Source organism: Saimiri boliviensis, chromosome 18, assembly GCF_048565385.1.
Source record: "Saimiri boliviensis isolate mSaiBol1 chromosome 18, mSaiBol1.pri, whole genome shotgun sequence".
NCBI lineage: Eukaryota > Metazoa > Chordata > Mammalia > Primates > Cebidae > Saimiri > Saimiri boliviensis.
Genome location: NC_133466.1, coordinates 478,402 through 504,031, shown reverse-complemented (window position 1 = coordinate 504,031; position 25,630 = coordinate 478,402). Strand labels below are relative to the sequence as shown.

At 47.2% G+C, this 25,630-nt stretch overlaps 1 protein-coding gene across 7 annotated transcripts in view; it reads left to right on the top strand.

The window, feature by feature from the left end:
• The first annotated feature begins 2 nt into the window (after nucleotides 1-2).
• PCNT (pericentrin) overlaps nucleotides 3-25,630 on the top strand; it is a 123,253-nt gene continuing 97,625 nt past the window's right edge. For all 7 annotated transcript variants that reach the window (XM_074389373.1, XM_074389371.1, XM_074389370.1 and 4 more), the window contains exons 1-3: nucleotides 3-154; nucleotides 2,142-2,354; nucleotides 11,063-11,365. In XM_074389373.1, coding sequence (XP_074245474.1) covers nucleotides 101-154; nucleotides 2,142-2,354; nucleotides 11,063-11,365 — 570 coding nt within the window. In that variant the 5' untranslated portion in view covers nucleotides 3-100. The remainder of the gene's footprint in view (nucleotides 155-2,141; nucleotides 2,355-11,062; nucleotides 11,366-25,630) is intronic.

Here is a 25,630-nt window from a genome sequence, read left to right as displayed (position 1 = left end):
GAGGGCGAGCCCCGGTGCGGGGGAGGGAGTGTAAATACAGCGAAGGCGGCTCGGTGTCAGCCCCGCCACCACCGGGCGTCTGGCGCGGAGTCTGAGGGAGATGGAAGCTCAGCAAGAGCAACGGCGCAGAAAGGTGGAGGCCGGGAGGGCGAAGGTAAACACCAGGGGCTTCTTCTCTTGCTGCTCCGGCGTGAAGTCTTAAGGGCGGCTCCGATGCCCGCCACCGCCCCTTGTCATGAGCGGACGCGGCCCGGCGGAAGCTGCAGTCGAGGTCTCGCTTTTCCCGCCCGCTCCGCTGGAAGCCGCCTCCTGGCCGCCGCCATCTTGAATCCGCCGCTCTCCTCCAGGGCCCGCCCCCGCTGCAGCCACAGCCAATCAGCGGCCGGGACGCGCGGCGCCTCTCGGGCAGGGCTGTGCCTGCTCCGTCGACGGGCCGGGCGCGGAGCACGCCGGGAGGGGCGGGGCTACAGAGCAGGGCGTGGCGGAGGGGGTGTGGCTGCGAGGAGGAGGTGTGGCGGGTGCTGGGCCCCAGGCTAGAGCCTCCAGCTACCCCTGCGTCCTCCGGACCCGGGTGGCTCGGAGAGGGCGGCGGGTACTCGGGGCTGTCCGGTCTCGGGCCAGTTTCCTGCGCGGCCAGGGGCGTGGCACGGGCAGTCTCAGCGCCTCCTTATGGCGCGCTTCCCCTCCGTCCGTCGGAGGCGCTTTCCCACGCGCGTTTCCCGCGGCGTCGCGGCCCCTCCTGTGTGAAAGGTTCCCGCGGAGCTCCTCCTGCCCGTCCGGGTGCTGCCGGGAAGCCAGCGGTGCTGGCGCCGGGCTTCTGCGAGGGGCGCCTTCCCGTCTTTATCCTGCCTCGGGTTTCGCCGTGTTAAGGCGCTCGGTTTAATGGCCTCGGTCCTGCGTTTCCTGAGGGGAATAAAGCGCGCAGAGCCCTTGTTTGGGGGTACTGGAACTGGGGTCCCGAGAGCGCGAGGCGGAACCTCGGGAGCTGCCGGGACGAGGCTGGCCCCCCTGTGACGTGCACCCGGTTTCCCCGGATGCTCGGGCCGGGGTGCTGGGGAAGAGCGGGGCTCCCGGGCGCGGCGGGCAGGGGACTCGGAGCTGCGCCGGCGTTTGAGGCGGGCAGGAGGGAAAGGGGAGCCCGGAGCCCGCTGGGGGAGCGGAGGGTGGGGAGGGAGGGACAGGACGCCGCCTGTAGGGCGACCCAGGCTGCAGACCCAGGCTGTGCTGTTCCCCGATGGTTAGGTGTGCCGGACGAGGGCATGAAAATAAACGAGATGGGGTTGGCTTCGAATAAAGTCTTTCCTTGAGAGACCGTCCAGATTGCCTTGTGTAATCTTCCTGGGTCCAGGAGCTTGTGTACTTGTGTTATCATTTACACAAACGTGTGTTCCATGCATTTGTTTTTGTGGCCACAGTTGTCATTTGAGAGAACAGATGCCTCGCCGTGAAAGGCTGACGCGGGATCGCATCCCTCTTGAGAAAGACGTTAGTGGGAGGTGAGGCATGCACATAGTCTTAAACCCTCGGATGTGAGGACGGAGCAGAGCTAGACTGTGCCTTCTGATGGGCGATGCTCTGTGGAGGTCCCTGGTGCTTTGATGAGCTGTGTCATGAAAAATAGAACATCTGATTCCGTAAAGGAAGATGTGAGATTGACCTGGCTTAATTAATTTTTTGCTATTTCTGTACCTTGTCTCAGAATCTATGGCTAGGAAGTTTTGGCTGGGCTATATATTTCTCCAGTTGGGGGAAAATTGGGGCAAAAAGGGAGAGATTTAGCTTTTATATCATTTTAAAACTTAAATATGCCTCGATTAAGCTATCAGTCTTTTATATAGACGTGTTTTTTTAAAGTTATATTTCTCTGTAAACTGTCAAGGACTAGGAAAGCTATTCTGCCAATTAGCCGTATGGTTCTTTTTCCTCTGTCAGGCATAATTAGCAGTCCTCATTGTTAGACCCCTTGGATATAGATATTGCTGAAGGCAGTGTTTGTGGAGAGCGATCTGTTGGCCCGGTGTGGCAGAGTAGACTGGGTCAGCCCTCTGGCTCATGGTCCCCACCAGTCTGTTGACTTTGTGGTTCTGTTATTTTTTTCTTGTTTACCTCTGCCTTTACTACTTATCTACGTTTTTGCGCAGCTTGCTCACTTCCGACAGAGAAAAACCAAAGGCGACTGTGCGCATTCGGAGAAAAAGACGGCGAAGAGGAAGGGCTCGGCTGTCGATGCGCCTGTCCAGGAGGAGAGTCCGGTAGCCAAGGACGACAGCGAAGTCCGTGGAGGAGGGGACGTTTACAAAAGCCCATCATGTGACCGCACCCCTGATGGGACAGGAGGGGCCTTTGCAGCTCAGGTAGATTTGCTCAGTGTTGTCTTTAAGCGTTTTGCTTAGTGATTTCTGGTGTGGTTTACTAAAGGTGGTCTTTGGTCTGTTTCTCCCTTTCAAAGGTGAGGAAAGAGGGTGTTGTTTTAGTTACAAAAAGTGAGGGCCGGGTGTGGTGGCTCACGCCTGTAACCCCAGCACTTTGAGAGGCCGAGGCGCGCGGATCACCTGATGTCAGGCATTGGAGACCAGCCTGGCCACATGGAGAAACCCTGTCTCTACTAAAAATACAAAAATTAGCCATACGTGGTGGCGCACGCCTGTAATCCCACCTACTCGGGAGGCTGAGGTAGGAAAATTGCTTGAACTCAGAAGGGGGAGGTTGCAGTGAGCCGAGATCATGCCAGTGCATTCCAGCCTGGGTGACAGAGTGAAACTCTGTCTCAAAAAAAAAAAAAAAAAACTAAGTTTTTAAGGTTTTACTCTTTTTTTGGGGGGGGGACAGTCTTACTCTGTCACCAGGTGCCATGATAGAGTGCAGTGGCACGATCTCGGCTCACCGCAACCTCCGCCTCCTGGGTTCAAGCAATTCTCCTGCCTCAGTCTCCTGAGTAGCTGGGACTACAGGCACGCGCCACCATGCCCAGGTAATTTTTGTATTTTTAGTAGAGACGCGGTTTCACCATGTTGACCAGGATGGTCTCGATCTCTTGACCTCGTGAGCCACCCGCCTTGGCCTCCCAAAGTGCTGGGATTACAGGCTTGAGCCACCGTGCCGGGCCCAACTCTTTTGTTCTGCATAAATTTGTTTTTTTTTTTTCTTTTTTTTTTTGGTTTGCCTGCTCCACACAGGGCCTTGTTCTGTTGCCCAGGGTGAAGTACAGTGGTGTGATCACAGCTCATTGCAGCCTCAAATCCCTGGGTTCAAATAATCCTACCTCCTCAGCCTTCTAAAATACTGGAATTATAGGCACATGTCACTGCACCTAGCCCTGTTTTATCTTTATTATGTAATTTTGAGAAAATTTAGATTAACTGCTTGAAGGCAAGTGTCAGTTGTTTGCTTTGTAATGGAAAACTGGGAGTTCTTCCTGTGTGGTTGTGTGTATCAGCCAGCTTCTTTGATGGTTTTTTTTTGGGACACTTAAAACATAATATTCCTTCACGTACTTGTAAATGCACCAGTTTGTCACCTTTGTCTTTTACCTTTTTAATAAAGTGAGATGAGGGAAGGGGTGAAGTTGTTGCAGAAGTGATGTGTTGCTGGAGGAGACTGGGTCTGCTGTTGAGGCCTTTTTAGCTGCGGGGGCACCCCGTGGGTGGGTGTGGGTTGCACACTGAGTCCTGAAGGGGCTGGCCTTCCAGCCTTCTTGGGGCTGCAAGCCTGCCTGTAGGTGTCCTTGGGCCTCTTGTGTGAATTACGAATGAGGGCCTTGGGTATTGGGTGTCCCTGCTGCTGCAGGAGAGTGGGTGCAGGTTTAGGTTTTTGCTAGGATTGGCTGGAAATCTGGTGGCCAAGGGCAGAATCTGGCTCAAGGTCATAATGTGTCTATCCTACTTTACTTAAAAAATTGAATTGGTGCCAACAGTTAAAATTTGTGTTATTGTACCTACAAATCCTGGATTTTGTTTTTTCTCTCCTGAGTTTTTTTGATGTTTGGGTTGGTGTCTTTTTTTTTTTTCCTCTCGTTTTCTTTTTGTGACAGAGTCTCTCTCTCTTGCCCAGGCTGGAGTGCAGTGGTGCGAACTCAGCTCACTGCAACCTCTGCCTCCCAGGCCGAAGTGATCTTCCTGCCTCAGCCTCTCCAAGTGCCAGGATTATAGGCGTGAGCCACCACACTGGCCAGAAAGTTACTTTTGATACATTCTGGATGCATATGCTTTTTTTTTTTTTTTGAGACAGATTCTCACTCTGTCACCCAGATTGGAGTGCCATGGCAGGATCCTGTTTCACTGTAACCTCTGCCTCCAGGGTTCAAGTGATTTTCCTGCCTCAGCCTACCAAGTAGCTGAGATTGCAGGTATTCACCACCATTTTTGTCCTTTTAGTAGAGACAGGGTTTCAAACCATGTTGGTCAGGCTGGTCTTGAGCTCCTCCTGACCTCAAGCAGTCCACCCATCTCGGCCTCCCAAAGTGCTGGGATTATAGGCATGAGCCACTGTGCCCAGCCCTCTGATTGCATATACGTTTTAAAAGTAGTAAGCTGACACAGATGGAGAAATATATGTGGGATCTCAGGATCCTGTCAGAAAACCATTATAAACTTAACACATTTTGTGTACATTGTATTTGGAGACTGTTGGGGGTGTTAACATGAGAAGGCATGGTGTTGACTCCTGATTAAACATTCATACTTTGCTTTGCTGTTTCATCAGCTATAGACTCTCTTAGTTTCTTTTTTTTTTGAGACAGAGTTTCGCTCTTGTTACCCAGGCTGGAGTGGTGCAATGGCGTGATCTTGGCTCACTGCAACCTCCGCCTCCTGGGTTCAGGCAATTCTCCTGCCTCAGCTTCCTGAGTAGCTGGGATTACAGGCACGAACCACCATGCCCAGCTAATTTTTTGTATTTTTAGTAGAGACGGGGTTTCACCATGTTGACCAGGATGGTCTCGATCTCTCGACCTCGTGATCCACCCGCCTCGGCCTCCCAAAGTGCTGGGATTACAGGCTTGAGCCACCGCACCCGGCCCGACTCTCTTAGTTTCTAACTCTGCTGTTTGATGCATGCCTTCATTCAGGAAGATGATCTTATGAAAACCATTTTGATTTTTGTTTTCAAAACCAGAAGGGTGCATACCAGAATATTAACACTGGTGGTCAGAAAGGAATAGAGTTGTTGGTTTTGTTCTTGTTACTGTTTTTGGTGTTTCCTTCCTTCTTTCCTCCCTTCCATCCTTCCTTCCTCCCCTTCCCCTTCCCCTTCCCCTCCCTCTCTCCCTCCCTTCCTTTTCCTTTCTTCCTTCTTCCTTCCTCTCTTCTCCTTCCTCCCTTTCTTCTTGCCTCCTTCTCCCTCCCTCCCTCCCACCTTCCCTCCTTCCCTCCTTCCTTCCTTCCTTCCGAGTCTCACTCTTGTTGTCCAGCCTAGAGTGCAGTGGCGAAATCTCAGCTCACTTTAACCTCTGCCTCCTGGGTTTAAGCGATTCTCCTTCCTCAGCTTCCTGAGTAGCTGGGATTACAGGTGCATGCCACTGTGCTTGGCTAATTTTTGTATTTTTAGTAGAGATGGGGTTTCACCATGTTGGTCAGGCTGGTTTTGAACTCCTGACCTCGTGATCTCCTGCCTTGGCCTCCCAGAGTGCTGGGATTACAGGCATGAGCCATCGCAATCAGCCTATTTTTGGTATTTTCTACAGTAAACATATTACTTTATTATATAAAGTACTTATGTAAGAATTTTTATTATTTTATTATATAACAATTTTTTTCCATTTTAGAATTTAACTGTACCACTAATAAAATGTGTATTTTGGACATCTTAAAGCAGTGCATAAATAGCAGACCCATTACTGGTCCCCATGATGTAGTGATACATACACACACTCACTCCGCTTCCTGCATTTGTTGTCACCCCCTCCTGACCACAGTGGGCAGAACCCTTCACCCTCAAGCATGGGGTGGGAGATGTGAGGAGGGATCTGCTTTCACAAAACTTGGTGAATCAATGGGAAGATGGCCAAGGTAAAGCATTTTGTTTCTTATAGAATGACTGTTACTGTGAGTAGTAACATATTTAAAGCAATATTTTCAAAACCAGAAGCTGGTAAATGTAAGGATATTTTCTCGGAAAAATGTATGTGCTCCTACAGCCAGAAGTCTGCATGGAATGAAGGTCTAGCAGGGCCTGACCTGTTTTCATCTCATATCATCCTGAATCCCTCTGCATAGTTGCAGCTTGAAATCAGCAGAGAAACACCTTGTTTTCCTGTCCACTGGCTCCAAAATGGTGGGCAAAGGTCAGGTACTGGCCAGCTTTTTTCCCCACAGAATTCCTGTTATTTTAATAAGCTAAATATGCAGTCATCAGGCATTAACCCCTACAGGATCTTGGACATCAGCTTTTTTTTTTCTTTTTTTTTTTTTTTAATAGGATCTTTCTCTGTTGCCCAGGTTGGAGTACAGTGGCACAATCATGGCTCATTCCAGCCTTGACTTCCTGGCCTCAAGTGATCCTCCTGCCTCAGCCTCTCTAGTACCTGGGACTACAGGCATGTGTCACCATGCCTGGCTAACTTTAAAAAAAATTTTGGGCCGGGCACAGTGGCTCAAGCCTGTAATCCCAGCACTTTGGGAGGCCGAGGCGGGTGGATCACAAGGTCGAGAGATCGAGACCAACCTGGTCAACATGGTGAAACCCCGTCTCTACTAAAAATACAAAAAATTAGCTGGGCATGGTGGCACGTGCCTGTAATCCCAGCTACTCAGGAGGCTGAGGCAGGAGAATTGCCTGAACCCAGGAGGCGGAGGTTGCAGTGAGCCGAGATCGCGCCATTGCACTCCAGCCTGGGTAACAAGAGTGAAACTCCGTCTCAAAAAAAAAAATTTTGTAGAGACAGCGTTAGGTTGCCAGGGCTGGTCTCAAACTCCAGTACTAAAGCACTTCTCCCACCTTGGTCTCCCAAAGTGCTGGAATTACAGGTGTGAGCTATTTCACCTGGCTAAATTTATATTTTTTACACATCTACAGGTAAAATTAGTGGTATGTGTAAAGTAGAGCTATAATCTTTCTGCTGAATACTAAGTTATGAATCAGATTTCTTTTTTTTTTTTTTTTGAGACTGAGTTTCGCTCTTGTTACCCAGGCTGGAGTGCAATGGCGCGATCTCGGCTCACCGTAACCTCCGCCTCCTGGGTCCAGGCAATTCTCCTGCCTCAGCCTCCTGAGTAGCTGGGATTACAGGCACACGCCACCATGCCCAGCTGATTTTTTGTATTTTTAGTAGAGACGGGGTTTCACCGTGTTGACCAGGATGGTCTCGATCTCTCGACCTCGTGATCCACCCACCTCGGCCTCCCAAAGTGCTGGGATTACAGGCTTGAGCCACCGCACCCAGCCCCAGATTTCTTAATGAGGGCTTTTTGTTATAATTATGTATATAAAAACCATTGGTGTTGTAAAAAGCAGATATTTCATTAACTTTTTCTCTGATTATATCATCGTACATCATCAGTTGAGTCTAAAAAGGACTTTTTTCATATGTGTTATAAAATAATTCATAATTGAGTTTAATATGCTTTTAATACAGTTTTAGATGTTAAAATAGGAGTGATTTTTGTGTTCAGAATAATGCTCTTCTGAAAAGTGAAATTCTTGGAAGAGTCCACTGTTACAAAGCTGGCAGTAGGTGGCTGTGTGGCCAAATAACGTCCCAGTCTCCCAGTCCAGGGCACTCCCCTCTAGAGTAGGAATCCTTGAGGAGCCTTTATGTTGTATGTTGTGCCAGTGCTTTGAACATAATTAAAGGTGCATTTGTTTTATTTTGCCCGTGTATAAATTGTGAGACAGGTTTGACTATGGGGAGTCTAATGAGCTTATTGAACAGCATAAGATGTTAAGCGTGTGTGTGTGTGTATGTGTGTAAAGAAGAAATAATTATGTTTTCCAACATATAATAAATTGCTTACTTTGATTTCCACAGTGTACTTTTTTTTTTTTTTGAGGCTGAGTCTCGCTCTATTGCCCAGGTTGGAGTGCTCTGGTGTGATCTCGGCTCACTGCAACCTCCGCCACCGGGGTTCAAGCAATTCTCCTGCCTCAGCCTCACAAGTAGGTGGGATTACAGGTGCCCATGACTGCACCCGGTTAATTTTTTTGTGTTTTTAGTTGAGATGGGGTTTCACCCATGTTGGCCAGACCTGTCTTGAACTCCTGACCTTAGGTGATCCACTCGCCTCGGCCTCCCCAAGTGCTGGGATTACAGGTGTCAGCCACCATGGCCAGCCTGTAATACATTCTTACAGGATATGCTATTAAATTCTAAGATGATATAAGGCTTTTTTTTTTTTTTTTTGAGACAGATTTTCACTCTTGTTGCCCAGACTGGAGGGCAGTGGTGTGATCTCGGCTCACCACAACTTCCACCTCCCTGTTCAAGCGATTCTCCTGCCTCAGCCTCCTGAGAAGCTGGGATTATAGGCATGCACCACCACACCCAGCTAATTTTGTGTTTTTAGTAGAGATGGGGTTTCACCATGTTGGTCAGGCTGGTCTCAAACTCCCAGCCCCAGGTGATCTGCCCGCCTGGGCCTCCCAAAGTGCTGGGATTATAGGCGTGAGCCACCACTCCTGGCCAGAAGGCTTATTTTTAACCAGTTTTAAGATTGCAGTTTTTTTTCAGGATGGTTGCAAGTGAAGATAGAATTGCAGAAAGACTTTATGGTAAATATTCGGGATTCAGCTATCTTCCTTACAGTTTGTTAAGTGAAGTGCATGATGAAAAAAATACTTCAACCAATGCAACAGTTATCTCAGTTCTGGAAATTAACTCAGAAATGAAAGAAAGCAAGGTCAGGCTTGGTGGCTCATGCCTGTAATCCCAGCACTTGGGAAGGCCAAGGTGGCAGGATCACTGGGGCCCAGGAATTTAAGGCCACCCTGGGCAACAGAGTATGACTCTGTCTCTGTAAAAAATATAAAAATTAGCTGGGCATGACAGTGTACACCTGCAGTTTCAGTTACTCAGGAGAATGAGTTGGGAGGATCACCTGAGCCCAGGATTTTGAGGCTACAGTGAGCTATGGTGGTACCACTGCACTCCAGCCTGGGTGGAAGAGTGAGGCCTTGTCTCAAAAAAATCATAAAAATAAAGCAGTGGTAGAAAGCAGAATTTGACCTTTCAGTTATAGATGAGGAACAAAATAAAGAGAGGCTTTTTCTTTTTCTTTTTTTTTTTTTTTTTGAGACGAAGTTTTTCTCTGTCGCCTAGGCTGGAGTGCAGTGATACAATCTCAGCTTGCTGCAACCTCTGCCTCCCAGGTTCAAGTGATTCTCCTGCCTCAGCCTCCTGAGTAGCTGGGATTACACCTTCCACTATGCCTGGGTAATTTTTGTATTGTTTAGTGGAGATGATGGTTTTACAACGTTGGCCAGGCTGGTCTTGAACTCTTGAACTCAGGTCGTCCACCTGCCTCGGCCTCCCAAAGGTCTGGGATTACAGGCGTGAGCCACTGTGCCAGGCCATTTTTTTGGTAAAAGAACCCTCCAAAAATTGCCCAGAGGTCAAGAATTTCAGAAGAAAATACAAAAACTCCTGGCTGAAGATTAACTAGTGCTGTAGAAGGTTTCAGAAGTGTGGTTCCAGCACTTTTCCAACTCATAATTGTATCAAATACCAGGACACCATTTATCATCCAGATTCCTGGACCCTCTTTGCTATTTTGTCATTTTAAGTTTTTTTGCAAGTAATTTACAGAAGTAAGAATAAAGCAATAATTTAAAACAGCTTTATTAGAAATTTGATCCAACTGCTTTGTAGCAATTAAGTTTTGGCACACAAACATTAGAAGTGAAAGAATATTGATAGGTGTCCTCTTAAGGAAACGGATGGTGGAGGTTCATTTGAGGTGGAATCCTTCATGTGAGCAGGTAGCTGATGGAGACTCCTGTGTGCCCTTTCGTCCTTGGACACCCATTGCTCACTGCCTCTTGATTCTGAGAGAATTGATGCTAGGGTATTGTTAAATGAAGTCTTGCCTGAGATTTTATTTTCAGGTCAGTTTTGCCATCATCACTGGACATGAGTGCTCTCTCTCTCTCTGCGTTCATCTTGTGACTCATCTAATGATCCCGAAAAGCCTACATTATTGTTTTTCCTCTTTGCAATTCTGGGAGGAAATTGAAATGTTCTTAATGAATTGTCTTGTTATAAGCAGGTTAGTCTGGGTACTATGGCTCATGCCTGTAATCCCAGCATTTTGGGAGGCTGAGATGGGAGGATTACTTGAGCCCAGGATTTTGAGGCCAGCCTGGGAACAGTATGAACATAGAGACTTTGTCTCAACAAAAAATAAAAAAAATTAGCTGGGTGCAGTGGTGCATGCCTGTAGTTCTAGCTACTCAGGGGGCTGAGACAGGAGGATCACTTGGGCCCAGGAGGTCAAGGTTGCAGTGAGCTGTGATTGCATCACTGCATGCCAGCTTGGGTGACAGAGTGAGACCCTGTCTCAAAAATTAATTAAATTTTTTTAAAAAGTAGAATTCATTAAGAATAGGGGCAGGAAGCCGGGTGCGGTGGCTCAAGCCTGTAATCCCAGCACTTTGGGAGGCTGAGGCGGGTGGATCACGAGGTCAAGAGATCGAGACCGTCCTGGTCAACATGGTGAAACCCCGTCTCTACTAAAAATACAGAGAAATTAGCTGGGCATGGTGGCGCATGCCAGTAATCCCAGCTACTCAGGAGGCTGAGGCAGGAGAATTGCCTGAACCCAGGAGGCGGAGGTTGCGGTGAGCCGAGATCGCGCCATTGCACTCCAGCCTGGGTAACAAGAGTGAAACTCCGTCTCAAAAAAAAAAAGAAAAAGAATAGGGGCAGGAACATCATTAGGGAAATGATTTGCATTAAACAATGTTTAGGGCTTGAGAATTGTTTAGGTGCAAGGTGCACATTCCGAACAGGTGAAAGTGAGCTCTCCTTGTGAAATGGAGTCAGCATAGATCTGCAGGTAGATGACCTAGGAAGGGCCTGAGGCTGTAGCCATGGACCTTGCTTTAAAAGCTTCTTTCGGCCTCCCCTTCTTAGCTGGAGGACTGTGATGGAGAGAAGAGAGAGGACTTGGAACAGCTGCACCACCATTCTGGATGGTGGAACATTGACCACCATCCGGAGCAGCATGGGGTCATCACCGTCAGTGACCACCATCCGGAGCAGTGTGGGGTCGTCACCGTCAGTGACCACCATCCGGAGCAGCGTGAGGTCGTCACCGTCAGTGACCACCATCCGGAGCAGCGTGGGGTCGTCAGAGTCAGTGACCACCATCCAGGACAGCGTGGGGTCATCACAGTCAGTGACCACCATCTGGAGCAGCGTGGGGTCATCACAAAGGTATTCTTCAAGTTCTTCGTTAATGTGTATTCCGTGTCAGGATTTCTTTATGTTGTAGAAATCCAAACCAGTGAGAGGACATTCCATCTCTACAGGGCCTCTCTTTGAAAGTGGAAACTGGAAGCATAGAGAGCTGGAGGCAGAGGCTCGCCCTGTAGGCCCCACTTGCTGCTGCCTGCACATTCTAGTGTTGCCCGTGGATGGAAGCCTCTCTTGAGACCCTCAGCCTGAGCTCAGATCCGCCTTCCTTGTGAGCTTTCTTTTTGTTTTTCCCGCAGGACATTGAAGAGAAGCTGCCCTTCATAAATTTGAGGAGTGTCATGAATTCCCTTTATTCGGGTTGCCCTTTTGATGGATTCGCCTGGCTGTTCAGTGTTTCTCAGGCCTGGCACCTCATTTCTCACAAAGCTGTGCGAGCAGAGAGCCCGGCAGTGCAGGGAGGGCTGTGATCAGTTTTCTTGTCCCTGATTCCTGTCAGATGCCTGGTGGGATGAATTCCATATGTGTTGAGTTGATTATTTTATGGATATGGGTTTTGTTTGCACTTGGAAGAAAACATTAAATTTGGAATTGACTAATTTTAGAGTGTTGTGTTAAAAGCCTATATTTTAGCTATTTGATTCTAGCTAGACTCAGTTCACACTGTTTTAGGCAAGTTTTGTTGTTGTTTTTAATTGCATTTTAGGTTTTGGGGTACATATGAAGAACATGCAAGACTGTTGCATAGGTACACACATAGCACTGGGATTTGCTGCCTTCCTCCCCATCACCTACATCTGGCATTTGCTCTGTCGCCCAGGCTAGAGTGCAGTGGTGTGATCCTGGCTCATTGCAATCTCCGTGTCCTGGGTTCAAGTGATTCTCCTGCCTCGGTCTCCCAAGTAGCTGGGACTACAGGCACCCACCATCACACCTGGCTAATTTTTGTGTTTTCAGTAGAGACGGGGTTTCCCCACATTGGCCAGGCTGGTCCTAACCTCAAGTGATCTGCTCATCTCGGCCTCCCGAAGTGTTGGGATTACAGGCGTGAGCCGCCACACCTGGCCGGCAAGTTTGGTTTTTAATCTGCATTATTGCAGGAAAGATCTAACTCATAGGCGGGGACTGGAAGAATAGTCTCTGGATGGGTTCTATAAAACCCGCTCTTATTTATTTACTTTTGGGACAGGGTCTCATTCTGTCACCCAGGCTGGAGTGCCGTCACAGCTTACTGTAGCCTCAGCATTATTTTGATGCTTAAATTATTGCAGCCCTGTTCACGGGGAGCCCTTTCAGGTGGCCCCTGTGTCATGTGTGTTTTTTTTATTTTTTTAATTTTTTTTATTTTAGTAGAGACGGGGTTTCACCATGTTGGCCAGGATGGTCTCGATCTCCTGACCTCGTGATCCACCCGCCTTGGCCTCCCAAAGTGCTGGGATTACAGGCGTGAGCCACCGCGCCCGGCCGTCATGTGTGTTTTAAGCACACCCTGGCTTTCTGGCATTGCAAGGTGCCCCAGGCTCATTGTGTAGTTTCTGTCTCCGTCTTAGTCAGCTGTTTCTCCAAGGAGTCTTGGAGTCTTTTACTTTATTGTGGTATTGAGACCAAGAATGGGTATTAGGTGTGCTTACTGCTGCTGGGATGTTGCTGCTGCTTCTGGCCAGTCTCCATGGACGGAGTGAGGAAGGTTGTGTGTGGGAGCTAGTCTGTATATACGCTCATAGCTGCATTTATGTTTGTACGTATCCATAGACACATATATTAAAATAAGTAGGAATGTATGCTGGGACCTCAGAGCCTAACCCAGCACCCCAGGGCTCCAGGGCTCATTCTGCCTGGCTCTCACTTCTGCCTTTTATTTACTTAAAAAATATATAAATTGGAAGGTTTTTTTTGTTTTGTTTTGTTTTGTTTTTGAGACAGTATCTCACTTTGTTTCCCAGGCTGGAGTGCAGTAGTGGGGTCTCAGGTCACTGCAGCCTCTGCCTCCTGGGCTCAAGTGATTCTCCTGCCTCAGCTTCCTGAGTGGCTACTATTAAAGCACTGCTACCATGCCTGGCTAATTTTTGTATTTTTTAGTACAGACAGGGTTTCACCCTGTTAGCCACGCTGGTCTTGAACTCCCAACCTCAAGTGATCCACCTGCCTCGATCTCTCAGAGTGCTAGGATTACAGGTGTGGGCCACTACTCTCAGCTCCATTTATTCACTCATTTGTTCAACTCTCTTGTAAGTGTAGTTTCAGAATTAGCAACCCACATCTCATAAGAAACAAATTTACTAACTGGAGTTCAGTGTTCGTTTATAAGTCCTTTTGTCTTCATTTTCAGTTTCCAGCCAAAACGCTGTTTTCCAGGGCTACTCAGGTCAGTCCTCTCTTCCCAGCCCCTCACTAAGGTTGTGTCTTCGCTGCTGATTATGTAGTCAGGTTCATCCGCCACCGGCTACTTCCTATCCTGGGATCCCACAACTCCTGGTCATTTTTTTTTTTTTTTGAGATGGAGTCTCGCTCTGTCGCCCAAGCTGGAGTACGGTGGCGCAATCTCAACTCACTGCAACCTCCGCCTCCTGAGTTCAAGCAATTCTTCTGCCTTTGCCTCCTGAGTAGCTGGGATTACAGGTGCGTGCCACCATGTCTGGCTCATTTTTGTATTTTTTAGTACAGACAGGGTTTCACCATGTTGGTCAGGCTGGTCTCAAACTCCTGACCTCGTGATCTGCCTGCCTTGGCCTCCCAAACTGCTCAGATTACAAGTGAGAGCCACCGCACCTGGCCAAGTTTTTTAAAATTGCATACTGGTTTTCTTTGAGACAGCATCTTGCTCTGTTGCCCAGGCTGGAATACAGCGGTGCAGTCTTGGCTCACTATGGCCTTGAACTCCTGGGTTCAACTGATCCTCCCACCTCAGCCTCCCAGGTAGCTGGCACTACAGGTGCATGCCACCACGCCTGGGTAATTTTTGTTATTTTTATTTTTTTGTAGACACAGGGTCTTATGTTGACAGGACTGGGCTTGAACTCTTGGGCTCAAATGATCCTCCTTCCTCAGCCTCCCAAAGTACTGGGATTACTGGTGTGAGCCACCTCACCCACCCTAAAAATTACAGGCTTTTAACTTCATTCTTTGTGATGTACAATAGCTTGGAGTCATATCCGCTACCCAGTTACCCTCCAGAACAACCCCGGCCCCCAAGAGTGCTTTGTGTTCTCTTTCTAAAAATCAGCCACTCCTTCTTTCCTCAGGCTCTGGCAACCACTAGTCTGCTTCCTATTCCGTAGTTTTGCCTTTTCCAGAATGTTCTCCAGATGGAATTATATAATATGTAGACTTCTGAGTCCAACTTTTTAAATCACCGAACAAAATGAGTTTTAAGATTTATCCAAGTTTGGTCCAGCGCAGTGGCTCATGCCTGTAATCCCAGCACTTTTGGAGGTCGAGGTGGGTGGATTACCTGAGGTCAGGAGTTTGAAACCAGCCTGGCCAACATGGTGAAACCCCATCTCTACTAAAAATACAAAAATTGGGCCGGGCGCGGTGGCTCAAGCCTGCAATCCCAGCACTTTGGGAGGCCGAGGCAGGTGGATCACAAGGTCGAGAGATCGAGACCAACCTGGTCAACATGGTGAAACCCCGTCTCTACTAAAAATACAAAACATTAGCTGGGCATGGTGGCGCGTGCCTGTAATCCCAGCTACTCAGGAGGCTGAGGCAGGAGAATTGCCTGAACCCAGGAGGCAGAGGTTGCGGTGAGCCGAGATCGCACCATTGCACTCCAGCCTGGGTAACAAGAGTGAAACTCAGTCTCAAAAAAAAAAAAAAAAATACAAAAGTTAGGCCGGGTGCAGTGGCCCACACCTGTAACCCCAGCACTTTGGGAGGTCAAGGTGGGTGGATCACCTGAGGTCAGGAGTTCAAGACCAGCCTGGCCAACATGGTGAAACCCCATCTCTACGAAAAATATAAAAAATTAGCTGGGCATGGTGACAGGCACCTGTAATCCCAACTACTTGAGAGGCTGAGGCAGGAGAATCTCTTTAACCTTGGAGTCAGAGGTTGCAGTGAGCCAAGATCATGCCATTGCACTTCAGCCTGGGTAACAGAGCAAAACTCTGCCTCAAACAACAACAACAACAACAACAAAAACCCAAAAATTAGCCAGGGGTGGTGGTGGGCACCTGTAATCCCAGCTACTTGGGAGGCTGAGGCAGGAGAATTGCTTGAACCTGGGAGGCAGAGGATGCAGTCAGCTGAGATCACGCCACTGCACTCCAGCCTGGGCGACAGTGCAAGACTCTGTGTCGTGGGGTTTGTGGGGGAAGATTCATTCAAGTTTTAGGTTGATTAGTAACTAAATTTTTTTTTTTTTTCATGGGGTTTCACCATGTTGGTCAGGCTGGTCTTGGACTCCCAACCTCAGGTGATCCGCCCGCCTTGGCCTCCACGGTGCTTGGATTACAGGCGTGAGCCACGACGCCTGGCCTAGCTCATTCCTTTTTGATGCTGGTTAGTACTTCATTGTGTGGATGGTACACAGTTTGTTTATTCACTCACTTGGTGAGGGACATCTTTGTTTCTTTGTTGCTTCTAGCTTTATTTTGACTGTAAATAACACATTTGGCATTTTTTCAATTTTTGGAGATGAGGTTTTGCTCTTGTAGCCCAAGCAAGCTTCGCCTCCTGGGTTCAAGCAATCTTCTTGCCTCAGCCTCCTGAGAAGCTGGGATTACAGGTGTGCACCACCACACTCAACTAATTTTTGTATTTTTAGTAGAGATAGGATTTCACCACGTTGGCCAGGCTGGTCTTGAACCCCTGACCTTAGGTTATCCACCTGCCTTGGCCTCCCAAAGTGCTGGGAATACAGGTGTGAACAACTGCATCTGGCCTATTTTTGTTTCCCTACTTGAAAGTCTGGGTGGTGAAGATGTAGAGCTGGCAGTTAGTGTCTTACCTGCCAGTGGTTTCACTCTGCCCCTCTCTAGCTTGTGTTCACTGCCATGGCCACTTTTGTCTTTGGTGTTATATAGTTTTGATGTGTTCTCTAGAGGGACAGAACTAATAGAATAGATATATATAAGGGGGAATTTATTAAGGAGCATTGACTCACGTGATCCCAAGGTGAGGTCCCACAGTAGGCTGTCGACAAGCTGAGGAGCAAGGAAGCCAGTCCGAGTCTGAAAGCTGAAGATCTTGCAGTCTGATGTTCAAAGGCAGGAAGCATCCAGCGTGCGAGAAAAGTGTAGGCCAGAGGACTAACCAGCATAGTCTAGTCCTTCCATGTTCTTCTTTCTGATTTTAGTTTGGCCGCACTGGCAGCTGATTAGGTGGCAACTCAGATTGAGGGTGGGTCTGTCTCTTCCAGTCCACTGACTCAAATGTTAGTCTCTTTTGGCAACACCTTCACAGACACAGCCAGGAACCATACTTTGTGTACTTCAGTCCTGTCAAATTGACAGTGTTACCATCACACCAGGTGTGGCTTTTTATGATGTTGTTAATTCTGTTGAGGATCTGGGGTTTTCTTCAGTGTGTGGATGGTGCTTTTCTCATTTGTTGCTTCTAGAAAATCCTAACCGGCATTTCCATGCATACTTTCTACCTGTTCTTTCTCTCCATTAAGTGTTGTTTAGACTTCGCTTGCATGCGGTATTTGTCTGTTCTCATGCTACTAATAAAGGCATACCCAAGGCTAAATTATAAAGTAATTTATAAAGGAAGAGAGGTTTAATGGACTTACAGTTCCACGTGGCTGGGGAGGCCTCACAATCGTGGCAGAAGGCAAGGAGGTGGAAGTCACGTCTTAGATGGATGGCGGAAGGCAGAGAGAACTTGTGCAGAGAACTTCTCTTTATAAACCATCAGGTCTAGTGAGACTTACTCACCGTCAGAGCAGCACTGGAAAGACGCGCCCCCATGATTCAGTTACCTCCCACTGGTTCCCTCCCTTGACACATGGGAATTGTGGCAGCTGCAATTCAAGAGGAGCTTTGGGTAGAGACACAGCGCTGCCGTCTCTCATACATGTGGCTTAGCCGCTTTTGCACTTGCCGCCTTTTTCTCCTTGGCTGTAGGCTGGATAGTTTTATCTGGGGAATCTCCCATTTTCTTAAATCTCTGTTCATCTGTATATAATCTGCTGTTAAATATGTCTAGGGTTGTTAATTTTGTCCTTGCTGTTCTTAGTGCTATTTGGATTCTTTAAAATTGGTTGTGTCATTCTGCATAATTTCTTGTTTCCAAGAGATATTTTCAAACTTACTTTAACTGTGCGTCTTTTTTTGTGAGTGCATCAGTCTTGGCTTTGGCATAGTATTTTGAGGTACAGTCAGCGCATCCACTTTGTTTTTGCTTTTTTTTGTGAGATAGAAGTCTTGCTCTGTCGTCCAGTCTGGAGTGCAGTGGCTCAATCTCGGCTCATTGTACCCTCCACCTCCCAGATTCAAGCAATTCTTACGCTTTAGCCTCCTGAGTAGCTGGGATTGCAGGCACCTGCCACCATTCCTGGCTAATTTTTGTATTTCTTTTGTAGAGATGGGGTTTTGCCATGTTAGCCATGCTGGTCTCGGAACTCTTCAGACCAAGTCTCGCTCTGTTGTCCAGGGTGGAGTGCAGTGACTCCAACTTGGGCTCACTGCAACCTTCACCTCCCAGGATCAAGCAATTTTCGTGCCTCAGCCTCCTGAGTAGCTGGAATTAGAGATGTGTGCCACCACACCGGCTAATTTTTTTTTTTTTTTTTTTTTTTAGTAGAGATGGGGTTTCCCCGTGTTAGCCAGGCTGGTCTTGAACCGCTGCTCTGAAGTGATCCGCCCGCCCTGGCCTCTCAAAATGCTGGTGTTACAGGCGTGAGTCACTGTGCCCGGCCAGCCCGTCCACTGTGAGTGGAGTGTGTCACTTCGGTTGCTTTGGATCAGTTTTGTTATTGTGGGTCTGCCATGGTGCCACTTCTCAGGATCTGTTTCGGTTCTTTGAATGTTTCTGTTTTCTTTTTTTTTCTTTTTTTGTTTTTTTGTTTCTGTTTTCAGTATGTCGGTTACTCCACTTGGAGTAGCACGTGGTATGCTCCTCTTTAGTGGGTGTTCGTGTACTTTTGTGAGAAGTCTGTTCTGGCTCGTAGGAGTACGTCCGAGATGGGTGCCACGTGTTTGATTAGTGCCTCAAAAATATCCCTTTCCATAGACATGATTTTATTTTTATTTTATTTTTCTCACATCTAGTACAGCAGGGAATTGTTGTTGTTGTTGTTTGAGGTGGAGTCTCATTCTGTCACCCAGACTGGAACCTCCGCTTCTGGAGTTCAAGCAGTTCTCCTGCCTCAGCCTCCCAAGTAGCTGGGATTACAGGCATGCACCACCATGCCTGGCTAAGGCAGGGAATAGTTTTAATTTTTTTTGTAGAGATGGGATTTCACTGTATTGACCAGGCTAGTCTCTAACTCCTGGTCTCAAGCCATCCTCTTGCCTTGGCCTCCCAGAGTGCTGGGATTATAGGTATGAGCCTGTAATCATCTGGCTTCCTGGACATGTTTTGCTTTTTAATTTTGAGACAGGGTCTTACCTTGTTGCCCATGCTGCAGTGCAGTGGCACAATCGTGACTCACTGCAACCTCGACCTCTGGGCTCAATCTGTGCTCCCACTCAACCTCCCGAGTGGCTGAGAACGCAGGCATGTGCCACCATGCCTAGCTAATTTTTAAATCTTCTGTAGAGATGGAGTCTGGTTACATTCACTAGGCTGTCTCAAACTTCTGGCCTCAAGTGATCCTCCTGCTTTAAATGCTTTTTATGTTTTGCAAGACAGAGTCTCTCTCTGTTCCCCAGGCTGGAATGTGCTTGTGTGAATTCAGCTCATTGCAGCCTTTGCCACCCGGGTTCAAGTGATTCTCATGCCTCAGCCTCCTGAGTAGCTGGGATTATAGACATGTACCACCATGCCTAATTTTTTTTATTTTTAGTGGAGATGGGGTTTTGCCATGTTGGCCAGGCTGGAGTGCAGTGGCATGATCTCAGCGTACTGCAACCTCTGCCTCCTGGGCTCAATCGATTCTCCTGCCTCAGCTTCCTGAGTAGCTGGGATTATAGGTGTGTTGGGACCGTTGTATTGGGCTAATTTTTGTATTTTTAGTATAGACAGAGTTTCACCATGTTGGCCAGGCTAGTCTTGAACTCCTGACCTCAGGCGATCTGCCCACCTCTGCCTCCCAAAGTGTTGGGATTACAGGCGTGAGCCACCACACCCGGCCGCCATATTGTTTTTTACAGTGGTTGTGCTAGTTTACATTCCCACCAGCAGTGTAAAAATGTTCTCTTTTCACTGTATCTACGCCAACCTGGATGTGTTTTTCATTTGTGTCATCAATGATTTCTTTAAGCAATGTTTTGTGGTTTTCCTTGTAGAGATTTTTTACCTCCTTTGTTATTTTATTTTCGCAGCTGCTGTAAAAGATGTTGAGTTTATTTGGTTCTCAGCCTTGTCACTGTTGGTGTATAGCAGTGCTATTGATTTGTGCACATTGATTTTGCATCCTGAAACTTTACTGAATTCATTTATCAGATCTAGGAGCTTTTTGGATGAGTCTTTAGGGTTTTCCAGGTATACGATCATATCATCGGCAAATGGCGACTGTTCCCCCTTCACCAACTTGGATGCTCTTTCTTTCTCCTCTTGTGTGATTGCTTTGGCCAGGACTTCCAGAGCAGTGATGAAAGTGAGCAGTCTTTCCAGTTCTAAAGTGCTGTCAACCTCTCCCTTTTCAGTATAACGTTGGCTGTGGTTTTGTCATAGATGGCTTTTATTGTTCTTTCTATACTGAGGGTTTTAATCATAAAGGGACGTTGGATTTTGGCAAATGCTGCTTCTGCGTCTATTGAGATGATCATGTGATTTTTGTTTTTAGTGCTGTTTATGTGGTGTATCACGTTTGCTGGCTGGCGTATGTTAAACCAACCCTGTGTTCCTGGTATGGAACCTAAGCGTGTGATCTTTTTGATAAGCTGTTGGATTCGGTTAGCGAGTATTTTGTTGAAGATTCATCAGGGATATTGGTTTTATTTTTTTGTTATGTCCTTTCCTGGTTTTGGTATTAGGGTTATACTGGCTTCACAGAATGATATAGGGAGGATTCATTCTTTGTTTATCTTTTGGAATAGTTAGAGTAAAACTGGTACCAATTCTTTGAATGTCTGATAGAATTCAGCTATGAATCCCTTGGTCCTGGACTTTCTTTTGTTGACAATTTTTACATTACTGTTTCAGTCTTGCTAGTTATTGGTCTGTTCAGAGTTTCTGTTTCTTCCTGGTCTAATCTAGGAGGGATGTGTATTTCCAGGAATTAATCCATCATTTCTAGGTTTTCTTTTTTTCTTTTTTTTTAAATATAATTTTTTTTCTTTTTTTTTAAGGCGGGGTTTCACCATGTTGGTCAGGCTGGTCTTGAACTCCCCACCTCAGGTGATCCACCCGCCTTGGCCTCCAGAGTGCTTGGATTACAGGCGTGAGCCACCACGCCCGGCCTCTAGGCTTTCTAATGTGTGCACATAAAGGCATTCGTAGTAGCCTTGAATGGTCTTTTGTAGTTCTGTGGTGTTGGCTGTAATATCTCCCATTTAGGTTTTTTTTTTTTCCCAAGACGGAGTTTCGCTCTTGTTACCCAGGCTGGAGTGCAATGGCGCGATCTCGGTTCACCGCAACCTCCGCCTCCTGGGTTCAGGCAATTCTCCTGCCTCAGCCTCCTCAGTAGCTGGGATTACAGGCATGTGCCACCATGCCCAGCTAATTTTTGTATTTTTAGTAGAGATGGGGTTTCGTCATGTTGACCAGTATGTTCTCGATCTCTTAACCTCATGATCCACCCATCTCGACCTCCCAAAGTGCTGGGATTATAGGCGTGAGCCACCGCACCCAGCCTCTTTTTTTTGTATTTTTAATAGAGACGGGGTTTCACCATGTTGACCAGGATGGTCTCGATCTCTCGATCTCGTGATCCGCCCGCCTCGGCCTCCCAAAGTGCTGGGATTACAGGGGGGTGCCACCATGCCCGGCCCTCCCATTTAGTTTCTAATTGAGCTTATTTGGATCTTTTCTCTTCCTTTCCTGGTGAATCTCACTTATGATCTATGGGTTTGGTTTATCTTTTCAAAGATCCAGCTTTTTGTTTCATTTATCTTTTGTATTCTTTTGTATCAATTTCATTTCATTCTGCTCTGATCTTGGTTACTTCTTTTCTTCTGCCAGGCTTGGGTTTGGTTTGTTGTTTCTCTGCTTCCTTGAGGTGTAAGCTTAGATTGTCTATTTGTGCTCTTTCAGACTTTTTTTTTTTTTTTTTTTTTTTTTTTTTTTTTTGAGACGGAGTTTCGCTCTTGTTACCCAGGCTGGAGTGCAATGGCGCGATCTCGGCTCACCGCAACCTCCGCCTCCTGGGCTCAGGCAATTCTCCTGCCTCAGCCTCCTGAGTAGCTGAGATTATAGGCACACGCCACCATGCCCAGCTAATTTTTTATATTTTTAGTAGAGACGGGGTTTCACCATGTTGACCAGGATGGTCTCGATCTCTCGACCTCGTGATCCACCCGCCTCGGCCTCCCAAAGTGCTGGGATTACAGGCTTGAGCCACCGCGCCCGGCCTCTTTCAGACTTTTTGATGTAGGCATTTAATGCTGTAAACTTTCATCTTACTGCCACTTTTGCTGTATCCCAGAGGTTTTGATAAGTTGTGTCACTATTATTGCATTCAAAGAATTTTAAAATTTTCATTTTTATTTCATTTGATCATTCAGGAGCAAATTATTTAATTTCCATGTGTTTGTATAGTTTTTGAAGGTTCCTTTTGGAATTAATTTCCAGCTTTATTCCACTGTGATCTGTGAGAGTATTTGATATATTTCACTTTTCTTAAATTTATGGGGATTTGTTTTGTGGCCAATCCTATGATTTATCTTGGGTAATGTTCCATGTGCTAATGAATAGAATATTCTGTAAATATCTCTGAAGTCCATTTGTTGTAACGTATAGTTTAAGTCCATCGTTTTTTTGTTGTCTTTCTGTTTTCATGACCTATCTCGTGCCGTCAGTGGAGTATTGAAGTCCCCCACTATTAATGTGCTGCCCTCTATCTCGCTTCTTTCTTTTTCCTTCTTTCTTTTTTTTTTTTTTTTTTTTTTGAGACAGAGTTTGGCTCTTGTTGCCCAGGCTGGAACACAGTGGCATGATCTTGGCTCACTGCAACCTATGCCAGGTTCAAGCAATTCTCCTGCCTCAGCCTCCTGATTAGCTGTGATTACAGGCGCTTGCCACCATGCCCGGCTACATTTTGTATTTTTAGTAGAGACAGGGTTTCTCCACGTTGGCCAGGCTGGTCTGGAATTCCCGATCTCAGATGATCTGCTTGCCTTGGCCTCCCAAAGTGCTGGGATTACAGGTGTGAGCCACCGCACCCGGCCCATATCTTTTAAGTGGAACATTTAGGCCATTTACACTCAACCTTAGTAGAGGTCCTGTGAGATTTATGCTTTTTTCTTTTTTTTTTTGAGATGAAGTTTTGCTCTTGTTGCTCAGGCCGGAGTGCAATGGTGTGATCTTGGCTCACTGCAACCGCCGCCTCCTGGGTGCCTCAGCCTCCCAAGTACCTGGAATTGTAGGCGCCCACCACCATGTCCGGCTAATTTTTTGTATTTTTAGAAGAGACAGGATTTCTCCATGTTGGTCAGACTGGTCTCAAACTCCTTGCCTCAGGTGTTCCACCTGCCTTGGCCCCCAAAGTGCGGGGATTATTAGAGGTGTGAGCCACTATGCTGTGTCAGCTTCTTGCGTATGGATGTCTAGATCTCTAGCAAGACCAGGGAAGTTTTCTTTGATTATTCCCTCAAATAAATTTTCCAAACTTTTAAATTTCTCGGGAACACTGATTATTCTTATGTTTGGTCATTTAACATAATCCCAAATTTCTTGGAGGCTTTGTTGATTTTTTAAAATTCTTTTTTTCTTTGTTTTTGTCAGATTAGGTTAATTCACAAACCTTGTCTTCAAACTCATGTTTTCTTCTACTTGTTCAATTCTATTGTTGAAACTTTGCAGTATATTTTGCATTTCTCTAAGTGTGTCTTTCATTTCCAGGTGTGAATGTTATTTCTTGATAATATCTTTTTTTTTTTTTTTGAGACGGAGTTTCGCTCTTGTTACCCAGGCTGGAGTGCAATGGCGCGATCTCGGCTCACTGCAACCTCCGCCTCCTGGGTTCAGGCAATTCTCCTGCCTCAGCCTCCTGAGTAGCTGGGATTACAGGCACGAGCCACCATGCCCAGCTAATTTTTTGTATTTTTAGTAGAGACAGGGTTTCACCATGTTGACCAGGATGGTCTCAATCTCTCGACCTCGTGATCCCCACCCGCCTCGGCCTCCCAAAGTGCTGGGATTACAGGCTTGAGCCACCGCGCCCGGCTGATAATATCTTTTTTTTTTTTTTTTTTTTTTTTTTTTTTTTTTTTTTTTTTTTTTTTTTTTTTTTTTTTTTTTTTTTTTTTTTTTTTTTTTGAGACAGAGTTTCACTCTTGTTACCCAGGCTGGAGTGCAATGGCGCGATCTCGGCTCATCGCAACCTCCGCCTCCTGGGTTCAGGCAATTCTCCTGCCTCAGCCTCCTGAGTAGCTGGGATTACAGGCACGCGCCACCATGCCCAGCTAATTTTTTGTATTTTTAGTAGAGACGGGGTTTCACCAAGTTGACCAGGATGGTCTCGATCTCTTGACCTCGTGATCCACCCGCCTCGGCCTCCCAAAGTGCTGGGATTACAGGCTTGAGCCACCGCGCCCGGCCGATAATATCTTTTTTATGATGTATTTTTTAAAAATTTATTTAAGTTGGTTTTCACCTTTATCGGTGCCTACTTGAGTAGCTTAATAATCAGCCTTCTGAATTCTTCATCTGGCAATTCAGAGATTTCTTCTTGGTTTGGATCCATTGCTGAAGAGCTACTGTGATCTTCTGGGGGTGCTATAGAACCCTGTTTTGTCATTATCACAGTGGCTTTTTTGCCTCCTCATTTGGGCAGACTCTTTCAGTAGAAAGATCTGGAACTCCAGGGCTGCTGTTCAGATTCTTTTGTCTCACAGGGTGCCGTGTGGTGCTCTCCCCCTTCCCCTAGGGATGGGGCTTCCTCAGAGCTGGGCTGCAGTGATTGTTACTGCTCTTCTGGGTATGGCCACCCAGTGGGCCTCTGGGCCCCAGGATGGCGCTGTAGAGTCCTGTGATGTGGTCCGTCTTCGGGGCTCCCAGCCATGGATACAGCACCTGCTCTGGTGTAGGTGGCAGGGGAGTGAAGTGGACTCTGGGGCGTCCTTGGTTGTAGTGTTTTTCGTGCACTGGTTTTCTCAAATGCTGGTATGCTACAGTGAAGTTGTCACGTGGACAGACCTGGGACCTCTGGTCAGCCAGGATGTTGCAGGTGGTGGATTAGCTGTTTTCTCCTACCTTGGAGCAGATTTGTTCTGTTATGAGTTGCTGTAATGGCTTGCCTTGGTTGGCCCCCAGCAAGGAGGTGGCACTTTAAAGAGACCACCAGCTTCAATAGAAAGGGAATGTAATCTCTTCCTCCCTTGGCCAGGATGAGAATTCTGGTTTCTTGGGCAATGGGTGGGGCCCTGGAGCTCCTAAGAGCTGGTATCTTTTGTCTTTGGCTACCAGGGCCAGCAGAGAAAAACCATCAGGCTGGGGCAGGGTTAGGCAGGTTTGAGCTCCAACTCTCCTTGGGTGGGGCTCGCTGCAGCCACTGTGGAGGCTGGGGATGTGGTTCTCAGGCTGATGGAGTTCTGTTCCCAGGGGACTTAACGGGTGCCTCTGCTGTGTCTTACAGCTGGCCAGGGAAGTGGGGGAAAGCTGGCAGTGATAGGCCTCACCCAGCTCCCACGTAGCCAGCAAGGCCCGTCTCACTCCTGCTGTGCCCTGGCCACCAGCACAGAGTGTACATCCAGCAGCCTGCAGCAGGGCTGAGATCTTGCACCAGGCTACCAGCCTTCCTGCTGAGAAGACAAAGGAAGGAAGCAGGGCCCTAAGGCCTCACCCCTTGTTGAGATTCATTCAGGGTTGTTAGCAAAATATGAAGAGAAATATTAGGGAAAGTTGTAAGATGATAGTCTCAAACCTCCTTGGAAGGCTGAGGGGTTTGCATTACTTTCAGTAGAAGTTTTGGCTGAAGGCTGCCAGTTCTTTTTTTTTTTTTTTTTTTTTTTTGGAGACGGAGTTTCGCTCTTGTTACCCAGGCTGGAGTGCAATGGCGCGATCTCGGCTCACCGC